Here is a 12,308-nt window from a genome sequence, read left to right as displayed (position 1 = left end):
AGTGAAAAGATGCCAGTCAGATGCGGAATTTGTTTGGATTGAATCATTGGGCCTTATTTCTTCGAGGATGAGGAACGAGCAACAGTTACTAAACTCAGAGCGTTACATGAAAATGCTGGAAACTCTTCTTCCGAATTTCGTCCGTGGCCTTCGTGAGTGGTGGTTCCAGCAAAATGGAGCAACAGCTCACACAGCTAGGATCTCCTTGGCCACTCTTAGAAGATTGTCACGCAAGCAAAGAGCGACAGCATGTCGCCCAGTTGACCGCCTGGGACTACGACGCACTGCTTTCAGAATCCGTTCCACATTTGCAGGTGTACATCCGCGTCAACGTTTTTGGCGTGTGAAATAAGTAATGGGAACGTTAAGTGCGAGTTTTTTTTTCATTTACCGCAGCCAGTCTGACAACTGTGTTTGGCATATAGCTGATATGACGTGTATAGGAAGTGGTACTATTCGCAGCTCCACTAGCAACATGCTCACAAACAGGGCACTATATATCTAGGACACAAGCCGAAAACGCTGGCACCAGCTGTACGAGCCGACCGAGGTCGTCCTGGTGGCTTGGTATCCTTTATTGACCCCTCTGTACGCCATTTTCCTACCCACAATACCAAGGTATTGCGACTAGGTGCATGACGTGTATCAAACTGAAGTCGAAACCCAACTGCGTAGCAGTAACGGACTCTGTTTTGATAAACAACTCTACCGCAGCAATGCGGTGTTCAGTAGACCAACATTCCATCTCAACTAAATTCCAAGACGTACACAACACAAGGATACCCACTACAGCAGCGACATTCAATGGGTATGATTTGTATTGCATTGCAAAAACCGTATTTGTATTAATAGTGTCTGCAAGTTAACGTAAATAAGCCCCAAGTGTTAATACCCGAGGTATAGAGACAAACAAGTGCACGTATAAATTTTGTTTGACAGCATTCTTTTAACGATCGTTCTAGTAATGTAAATATCTTGCTCCGAAATGAGATAACTAAAATTACAATTCTAAAATTGATGGTAATCTAAGGGCATGCATGTTTATTGATCTTAAGTCGGGAATTATGTTAAGAGAACATCCCTCTGAGTTATAATGAATTAGTGTTTGCTATATACTGCGCACCGACAATATTTGTTACTTAAGCCTTTACCATGGTGCACTTCGTGAAGTTCGGAGACAACATAATGATTGGTATGACAATAACATAATAATAATTCAGTTGGCTTAGAACATGACTGTATTCAAAAAACGGTTCTTTCAAATTATCATACCGAAAGAAAATGAACACTATGTCCTGAAATTTTCTGTTCACTGCAAGATTGTAGTGAAGATTATTGGAAAGAAACAGAGACTGGAAGTTAGTAACAGCAACAACATTATCTACTTGCTACAGGACCCTGCAGTATGTCCTTTGAACTCAGTCTTACATCTTGTATGGATTTTTTTAAAGCTTACAAGAGGAAACAATTGTGGACATACATGTAAGTACTTCCGATACTTAAAAGCTTTCATTACTTTTTTTTTTGCATTTTTTTTTAATTTTTGCCCCTTTTTATATATTTAGGTTTTGTATTCTTGTTTTTATTTGCTTTTTTGAGCACAATTTTCAACAGTTTCTTTAATTCGGCTATCTGCCATAATGTTTTAATCGTTAAATAGAATGAAACGCAACTTGAGTTGATTCTCTTTAAATGGCACAATTCGAAGAGAATGCAACTTAAGCCACAAGTGTTAAGCTTGTGAGGATTCCATCCCTTTGAGCAGAACAGTACGAAACAGTTCAACCGCTGTCCCACGTCTTGTGCGACACCGCACTCCTTACTTTGTGCTTCATAATTAATCACGGTTAAGATACAAAAGCAGTCTGAGGATGTACTAGTGACCATTAACAGAATTGCAATAAAGGGAATCAATAAGGCAATTATTGTGCCCTCATATGTATATATAGATAACAATAAGAATTAAAAAATAGTTTGATACCTGTCTTTGATGATATGGGGATTACTTGTATATGCACTACAAACTGGTAAGTTATTCTAAGACAAGTTATTCAAAAACTTAGTTTGTTATTCATCATCGCCATCATCAAGAATGTTACAACAGGAATTTTGGATCGTGTATTCAAAGTCTTAGGTTATCATTCGTTATCCACGTCATGGTTAACCATTACAACAGAATTTTCATATTAAAAAGAAAATGAATTAGTTTTTTTTACCATCGTTGTCATCATAAAGTGTTAAAAAAAGCAATTCCAGAGTATTTATTCAAAAACCTAGAGTATTCATCTTTCTCGTCACCATCAAATTTTATAACGGGAATTCCAGATAGTTTATGCAGAAACTTTGCTTATTAGCAATCACCATCGCCATTCTTAAGTGATATAACTGCAATTTCAGATTGTTTATTTAAAAATGGGTTACTACTAGTCATTTTCATGATCGATCATTGTTATAACAGGAATTAAACATTCTTTATTCAATAGCTTCGATTATCATTAATCACTCTCGTCATCTTCAAGTTTTATAACAGGAATTTCAAATTCTTTATTCAGCTCCGCGTTTATAATTAATCATTCTCATGATTCTTAAATGTTGTAACAGATAATTCAGGCTTTTTATTAGAAAAACTTAATTTAGCCTGCTCATCCTCGTCATCAATTGCTATAACAGAAAATTCAGGTTTTATACTCGATTAATTTATTCTACAACATCCTCGTCATCAAGTGTTATAACAGAAAATTCAATTTGTTTCTTCAAAAACATAGTTTATTTTTCACCGTCATCGTCATCCTCAGTGGCTGTAATAGGAAACTGAGATTATCTAATCAATATATTTGGTTACTATTCCTCATCTTCGTCATCATCTAGTGTTATAACGGGAATTTCTGACTGTTTATTACTCTTGGATTCATCATTCTCCGACGATACTGACAGGTTCTGGGGAAGCTGATCGTCATCGCTCCCACGAGGGGGCGGTAGTTTCCTGCTCTGATCGACAGAAGACTGTGACATGGTTTGTTGACGGTGACTGCTGCTATGACGTGTCCTCACGGGATCATAACGGCTGAATTCACGGAACAAAGCATCAGACTTTTCGTCCACACTATAATCGCGGGCGTAAGTAGCACCTTGTCCCTGAAGGGCGAGGGGTGGTGTGTAGTCGCTCTCGGCAACAATGTGCGCAAGAACATGATGGCTGCTGCCCACAATAAATTCACGTCGTTTTTTGGAAGCGGTTCGACTGTTTCTTATGTGGCTTTGATCCCACGACATTGCCAAATCGACATTAGAACCAGTGGAGGAAGGTGACTGCAGTCCACCTACACCCTCATCCGGCTCATTAACAGAAGACTGCGAATGAGGATATGAGACTGAAGAGGCTCCAATGGCCACTGCTTCGTGCACTTTTTCAGTAGTGTCCTTGTATTTTGAACTTCTTTCCATGTCAGAGCTAATATGCGACAATGATTGTTGACTTCCACACGAGATCAACTGCTGACTGTCAAAAGAGCCAGACAGTTGCTTGCTGAGAGAGGCTGACTTTTGATTGCTGTAGGAGACTGATTGTTGCTTGCTGTAGCCGACGGAATGTGAGAATGGGTTCTGAATATCATACGGGAAATACTTCTGGTCGTCGTAAGAGGCTGAACGCAGTCCACAGTATGACATCAGCTGCTCACTATCGAAGGAGTCGTATTGTTGGTCCTCATATGACATAGATTGCTGGCTATGAGAGAACATCCCCTGCAATTCTTCACGGCGTAACTGCGTTTCCCCTTGGTTGTCCAACACTGTTTCACTAAGGTGATGAATTGGAAGGAGTGCTGCTGCTGCTGCTGGAATCCTTCCAGACTCTGTATAGGAATGCTGACGACTAACCGATGGGTTCTCCATGCTTCGATAACCACTATCAGCACGTAGCTGTTGGAGTCTATGAGACTGACCCTCAGCATGGACATCAGATGCTCCAGATGTGCTCTCAAAGCTGGCGCCCTATAAGTAATGCAATATATGGTTAACCCTCCTGCTACCAAGGTTTTTCACAACTTACTACTACCAAGGGGTAATACAGTTACCCCCATAAAAATCGTATACCGATCTTTTTTAAGCATTTGGAATATAAGCATTTTATGTATTATTGACTATATAAGTAGGCTTACAAAAAATGTAAAACTTTAAAATAATCATCGTATTTTTTTAAAATACGTGTGGTTCAAAAGTCCTGTTCCATTTTGTTGAAAACCTATACCAAATCAATGAACTTAGGATATATTCCTTGTGACACTGTGAGATAACGTGTACAGTAAATTTAAATTTGCTTCCCTTCCATTTCAAGACAAACTCCTCAATGCTATATAATATTGACAAGGTAGAAAACACATTTACAAGCAATGGAAGTCACAGCACTATAACATAAATTGGAAATCATTTCAATTATTTTTTTTTAATTTAAATATTAAAATACCATAAGTACAAGCATGAATATCTGAAAAACTTTATAATGAAATAAAAAATACAATATTTATAAAAGTAAATAAATAAACATATAAAACTAATAAACCGCCACCGGCGTTGCTCAGTTGACTGAGGCGCTTGCCAGGCGACCCGGAGTTGCGCTCGGCGTGGGTTCGATTCCCGCTTGGGCTGATTACTTGGTTGGGTTTTTCCGAGATTTTCTCCAACCGTAAGACGAATGTCAGGTAATCTACGGCGAATCCTCGGCCTCGTCTCGCCAAGTACTATTTCGCTATCAACAATCCCATCGACGTTAAATAACCTACCTAATAGTTGATACAGTGTCGTTAAATAACCAAGTAATAAAAATAATAGTTCACAATTTGGTTCTCTGTTGAAATTCAAATATTCGAATTCCATCTATACAACAATGAGCATCTCGAAAAAAAGGGTCCACTAATAATTATTTCTATCAAAATCACTTTTAGAAAAATCATAACACAGAGAAATGAAAAATAAAAATAATTGGGAACAAAAGATCATGGTAATACAATTAATATAAAAAATTTTATAACTGACACAATAATTTGGAGGTAGACAAACATATAAATGAAGAAAATTAAACTACAAATTGAATTTCATATCCTAGAATTTTCGTGACACAGACTACCAAGTGGGGTAATAAGATCACCCCACATGCATAATGTGCATTATAGCTTAAAGTGGAGTAATTATAAATATTATTCTTAATTTAAATAGTTACTAGACATATAACGAACAAATACGAGAAAGAAATTTGGAGAAAAATGAAAATAATATTGACTATTACACTTTTACTACGTCATACTACTTTTGACCAATAAAGCAGTACGAAAGGACGTCTTTCTACGAATCATGGCTGCTTATAGCACAATTTTATTGTTTCCCTAGCATTTATTTCATTTTATCACTACCCTAGCATTTGTTTGTTTTTATCACTACCCTAGCATTTGTTTCTTTGTTTGCCAACATTTAAAACTGAAAATTCTTTATGGTACTATAAAACATGCTTTTCGATCGTAATTTGTTTCCCGCATAGATAGTCGACTGAAAATGGCGGCTCCGTTCAAACATTTTAGTGAAGGTAACATTAGTGAAATAGAATTTAGTAAGCCAATTAATATCTGTTTTATTGTACTACAGTACTTTATATCTTCTAATCTTTATATATTTTCTCCTGTTTTATCACCTTCCTACGATTTGTTTCTTTGTTTGCCAACATTTCAAATTACAAATTCTTTACGCTAATACGTATAAAACATGCTTTGCGATCGTCATTTGTTTACAGCATAGATAGTCAACTGAAAATGGCGGCTCCGTTCAAACGTTTTGGTGAAGATAACATTAGTGAAATAGAATTTCAATAAGTCAATTAATATTTTATTGTATTAGAGTACTTTATTTCTTCTAAACTTTATATACTTTCTTGTAATCGTATAATAGGCAATTAAATCCCACTCGACTTTTGATTATCTCTAGATAAATCAAAACCTCTAGTCAGATTACCGTTGAAAATTCATCAGTGGGATAATACCATTACTCCTCTTGGTAGCAGAAGGGTTAAAAATTTATGTAATTCGACTGCTAAGGACAAATACAATGCTGTTTCATTTTCAAACAGTTACGATAAAAATTAAAGATTTTAAATAGAACTAACGAAAGAAAATACACCTTGTACACATAAGGCACTCTAAGGAAAGGTACCTACTATAAAATGTAAGTCAAATCATTGTTAAAACATGCATCCTGTACATATATGGGGGCAGAATTTTATGCTCATTTATAAAAATGAATAAGAAAAATATATTTACTATTGTGTAAATATTCAAATCGATTCTAAATACTACTCGACCAAGGCCAGTGGAGTCCTGCAGCCCGGAGCCGTGGCGCTAGTGCTCCTGCGTTCGTAGTACCGCATCGCGATAGTTCACATTACGCCCGCGGCTCCACTCGCCTCGGTCGAGTAATAATAATCTCATAGTTCATGTTGTGGTGTGGTGTTTTTCATAATTATGCCATGGTTTAGAGCGGTGACATTACAAAGGTCAAGAATCTAGTGCAAAACAGATTCCACTATTCATTCTTCACTCCTAGTACTACCTCGTGATAATAGGAGCTTTCAGCTTCTTCAGAATGCTTGAATCTAGCGCCTGCCATGGAGATGTACATCTGGCGACGTGTTGTTCTGGACAACTGCTCTTGGCTGATCCCAATGATTGCTTCATTTAAATCTGATCCTTCCAGCCCTATCCCCCCTGAAAATGAATAAGTCGGTCATCTCAACGACAACTCATTACAGCTTTCTTTTTCTAAAACAGAGATAAAATATCACTATGAATTATCGTAATAGTATTGTTACCCAGTTAGTCGTACTTATATGAAATGTAATTTATTGCTATCAGCGCAGAGTAGTGTCGTGGTACACGTATGATGCTGAGGGAAGTAAATCAATAACACTATCCAGATCGGAATAAACATTTTTACACAAGACAGATAAACAGGATGAATTAGCTTCTACTTGCAACTCATTTAGTAGGGCCGTGACATCGGTATATTTCTATTAGATTGAAGGTGAACAGACGACGCCGGACAGAATGTAGTCGAAGTGTTTCAAGTACAGGCAGCGGAAGCGAATTTCACACACACCCAACCAAACACGTTCCGTGTTTTCTATGCGATTATTGCGTATTATAAAATCAAGACAATACAATCATTGTATATAAATGTTAACATTGGAAAGGTCGAAAATGCTGGTGAGGTTGAGATTAATGTTTGTTGGAAATCATACTTAAATTGTCACAAATGTGGTAAAACATAAGTCTGAAAAGATGTATTTTATATTTAAAGTTTTGCATTACAGTTTTAGAATTCCGAAAACGTATATGGCGTACAATTTTGCTTTCCGTATATTTAACTGTCACATTAATTTATTTATCACATCTATTCCGTACCTTACTTTTCTTGCATGTTATTTTCCTGGTTTCGGTTTCTGCTGCAATAAAGAACTTTCATTTTCAAAGTTTCAAATGAAAATGACCGCCGAGTGTCGGATAGTATAACCTAGTATGCGGAAAAACTGCGTTCAACAACCGCTGAAACCAAAGGGCATATGTAAAATATTTCACATCATCCATTTCTACATCAAGTTGGTAACAATCGCACGTCTTGTCGTCTGACAAAACTCTTACAATTTTGCATAATGAATTGAAACCACCGTTTTTTTGTATTACTGTGTTCATTTTTACACACCTTTTTTCTTTGCTTATATCTCTTGCAGACCATTCACTTTTGAGATGAGATTATTTACTAACGAAATTTGCTCCACCAATTTCACACTGGTCTTTTCGAAACATTCGCCTGCAGAGAGGATAAGTCCAAAATTAGATGAAATTTATTCACACTGTTTTTTAATATTTGGTTCACCAAGAAGAGTTTGGGCTTTACTTATGGAAGCTGCATCGTTTCCGCCAAACATCTGTATGACTCGTTTTACCCTTATATAAAATGACTTATTGTCTTGACTTTATAATACGCAATAATCGTATACAAAACACGGAAATTGCTTGCTTAGTAGTGTGTCAAATTCGCTTCCCCTGCCTGTACTTGAAACACGTCCGAGTCATGTGTTCACCTTCAATCGACCTCAAACTAATACAAATATACCGATGTCACGGCCCTATTAATTAGTTACAATTCATAATCATGCATTAATTTCAAAACATAAAGACTTTTCACAGTCTACACACAAAGACACAAAGTACATTTTCATGACCTTGAAAATACAAGAGTGTTGGTGACATTTGCTATGATAGAAACACTTACTTTTTGTTTGTTCTAAAATTTATTTCCATAATGAACAAAACAGGTGAAATTGGTAAATACAGGGACAGAGATCATGTTAATACAGCCGCGGCGGCGACTGAAGCAAATCTAATTGTTATATTTAAGCTACAAAATGCATTCATATTTCTATTGATACAATTAATGTGTCAATTACATGAACCTTCAAAACAGAAATAATAATCTAATAATAATATTATTATTCTCAACAACGTAAGCGAAATACAGAGTGATTCAAAAGTCCGGAGAATTAGAAAAACTCCTTTACTATACTAGTTTCCCCCATATGAAGCGACTAAACAGGAAGTGACATCATGTTGCTGTCAGTAGAGGCTCGGTTGCCACATAGATAACTTCTATTTCCACCGTCTTATATTCTTCGTTTCCTTTTCATGTTGAAGCACTCAGGAGATTACATCCTTCTTTTAATCATGGTGTTAGTAACACTTCTACACTCGCAATAACAGCGGTAATGATACAGAGCACGAAAGCAATTACGTATAACACACGTGGCCTGGCGCCATAAGTTTGGCAACACTGTCCCGGCGAACAAGAGTATATCGCACCCAAAGAGTTTGTAATACTTACTTACGAAACTTGTTCATGATTAAAAATTTCAACTCAACTAAGAATTAATACTAACTCTCGCAGTCTTATGAGGAATAAAATCCATTTTTACGAATTCTGACTTCATAGGCTACAGTGATCTAAAGTTATAAGTATATTGTTAAACCAATAAAATGAAATATTTGAAATGTTTTCTTTCTGTTAGCATGCTAAGGACAGTATATAGTAATAAAAATAAATTAATTTTTCTAAAATTACAAAAAAAATGGTGAGTGGTAGAAAAATTCTGACTTCATTTTTGGAATGAGCAGATGACATTACATAAGAAACAGAAGAAATTGTACACTTAACAAAATCATTGTTGACCAGTGTTATCATTTTAAAAGACTCATAAGAAATATGGCAGTAAAACATGTAAAACATACTTTCTTTCGAAATTTTCTCGGGCTTCCTGCCCGAGAAATTTTCGAATTATCACGTCGCCAGGAAAGCTTCAGTAGTTATTTATAATTTCTTTCACTTTAATTGTTAGCTTTGACTTCCATCTTGTACACTCACATGTTTATATCGGGTAATTGTAAAATGGGTACAAGCTCTCGAGAAAACAAAAGTAGTTACAAGTAGAAGGAAGCACAACACTGTGATAAAAACCAACTCCTTGTCTCGCACATTTTCAAGTGTGTAATGAGCAAATCTAGATGTGAAATATAGCTGGATCATTCCATGCAACATTTTGAAGTTTGGTAAGGCACATTTCCAATTTTTTTTTTATTTTGTGGTATATGTTTACCCTTATCATGAATGTATATATGTATATATGTAATAATATGACACTCCTATCATTCATCAACCTCAGATAGCATTTAAAATCTGATTCCTAGAGTTTACAGGCTGTATGAAAAAAATATTCTAGGAAGTACTGGTAATGTTTAGAAAACAAATGAAATACAATCATGAAGGTAAAGAATAATGATATCATTACAGTTGATTTATTTATGGTTAATATTGTCTTTAGTTGTGAAAATAATTAAAACTGCAAAAACAAAATTTATATTTCCGAATTGTGCACTTATTTTTGTTTCCGTTTGAATGGCTTTATGGTATTTGGAGTATTTTTTAAGTTTCATCACGGAATCTTAAAAGCTGTGGATCCTATAAGCAGGCGTATTTAGCGCATAAGGTCTAATATTGCTTGAAATGTGGCAACACGTCAAGGTCGCACGCTAAGACACACCGCGTGATATTACGCAGCGGTGCGATGTCTGATCGGGCAGTGATTTTGTTAACCGGCATCATAGTCAAGGGCGCCCACAGGGGGTAGCCAGTGGTTGCTACCACTGAGATTTTTATTTTTATGTATTTTTATTTTTATCTACGTGTTAGATACATGTTCCCCGGTATACAATTCAACAAAAGCGAATGATTCAAACTATGAATGCATGCGCAAGATAATTTAGATTTCAGAACTGGCTATTTTTCATGTTCATTTTTCTCTCTCCTCGTCCATACATTTCCTCTAATTTTCTGACCATCTTGCTACCGTTGAGATTGGATCTTGCGGGCGCCTTTGATCATGATAGAAACTAACATCCAGCTTGGTTTTTAAGTTCCAACATGCCTAAAATGAAGGAAGAAAAGTAGTGGAACAAATTGTGGTGTCATAATCCTTTCGGATTGGAAAGACATGCTCATAATGTTGGTCAGAGAAAAGTGAATGTATCTATGTGCAAGAAACTCCCGAATTTAGTGGTAGTTAATGCAATGTACGATAATTTCCGGATGAAAAACACAACACAGATCTGCACGCATTGTATTCTAGTATTCTTCACCTAACATAATTCTGCAATGCTTGGGAAAAGTGACACAAGTAAGTTTCCACAAACATTTTTATTAATTTATTGACAACTTACGGATCATCTGCTCGCTTGGGAAAAGAGACATAAGTATTTCTCCCATTACAACAATTCGTACAGAAGAAAATCAAATCGATATAAACAAGTGTGAAGATAGTTTTTTTCCTTGTCCTGTAAAATTAACATTTTTTACTTTTGCCACTTTTCCCGAGCACTACAGAATTAGGAGCATTAAATCCAGACATTTAAGATGGATAGAGCTTGTAGCACGTATGGGCGAATCCAGAAATGTATATAAAATGTTAGTTGAGAGACCAGATGGAAAAATACCTTTGGGGAGGCCGAGATGTAGATGGGAGGATAACATTAAAATGGATTAGAGGGAAGTGGGATATGATGGTAGAGACTGGATTAATCTTGCTCAGGACAGAGACCGATGGCGGGCTTATGTGAGGGCGGCAATGATCCTCCTCGTTCTGTGAAAGCTCATAAGTAGGCCTCAGTAAGTAAGTAATTAAGTGTACCTAGTTCTGACAATGAGGCCGAAACTGACATTCCTAAATCTTCAAGTGAAGATGGGTATGTTGGAAAATCGACTAGTGACGAATCGTATTAAGGTGAATACACTGAAGAATTAAATGTTACGGCCAAAGAATGCTACCTCAGTGAGTCGAACAATAAATACATCTATTTTCAATGTTTCTGGTGAGACTAATGATGACGAAGAAATGATGACATTCAGATCTGTCATTGGAGCAATTATCAAGTAAGAGTACACCCCTTTATTTACTACAAAACAGATACAAATTATTTAAATAGAATTTGCTTTGCCGTTGTATTTGGTACATGACACTGCAGCAGTTATTCTCTTCTGGACGAAGCTGATGTCACACTTAAAAGACTTATTCACACATGTTAATAAAATATATCGGGTCATCATTTTGTTTTTACTAACATTTTTAATATTAACCTGGCTATACCTTTGGATTAACGGTTGAGAACCGCAAACACTATGTTACCCTCTTCCACGACCGGAGTTTGATGATACTAGTGTAAAATACAAAAAAAATCACTCTACTAGGTATAGGAGGGAAGAAAAGTAGTGCATCCATTTACGTAAACTAAGAATTATTACGTTTTTCAGTTTGATAATTTTCGTTAGGTTTTTATTTACACAAAATACAGTACAATATTAACAATAAGTGTTTTACTCACTAATTTAACTATCCAGGAGGACGTATTCATTATGAAATGTATAATATACTGTCTACAGCACATTAGAACACAATATGGAGAGTGCATTTAAATTGAAAAATAATGAAAATCTGAATATTTAAACAAAATTGTTGGAAATGATGGCCGTTCATTTCCATACGGGCTTCTTTTTTTTGTGCATACTATCGAAAACGTTTTTAAGCATATCTTCTGAAATAGAGTGTATTGTTTCTGGAATGTCATTCTTTAATTCTTCTATTGTTGTAGGATGTTTAACACAACTGTTTTACAGTAACCCCAAAAGGAATAATGCAAAGCATCAATCGACCAGGGGACCCA

At 36.0% G+C, this 12,308-nt stretch overlaps 1 protein-coding gene across 4 annotated transcripts in view; it reads right to left on the bottom strand.

Annotated features, from left to right (window-relative positions):
- Positions 1-711: 711 nt before the first annotated feature.
- LOC138707830 (serine-rich adhesin for platelets-like) overlaps positions 712-12,308 on the bottom strand; it is a 1,123,723-nt gene continuing 1,112,126 nt past the window's right edge. For all 4 annotated transcript variants that reach the window (XM_069837793.1, XM_069837794.1, XM_069837795.1 and 1 more), the window contains 2 exons: positions 6,595-6,749; positions 712-3,993 (listed from right to left, as the gene is read on the bottom strand). In XM_069837793.1, coding sequence (XP_069693894.1) covers positions 2,842-3,993; positions 6,595-6,749 — 1,307 coding nt within the window. In that variant the 3' untranslated portion in view covers positions 712-2,841. The remainder of the gene's footprint in view (positions 3,994-6,594; positions 6,750-12,308) is intronic.

This window comes from Periplaneta americana, chromosome 10, assembly GCF_040183065.1.
Source record: "Periplaneta americana isolate PAMFEO1 chromosome 10, P.americana_PAMFEO1_priV1, whole genome shotgun sequence".
NCBI lineage: Eukaryota > Metazoa > Arthropoda > Insecta > Blattodea > Blattidae > Periplaneta > Periplaneta americana.
Note: the sequence above shows the minus strand (reverse complement) of the source record. Positions and strands in the feature narration are given on the sequence as shown.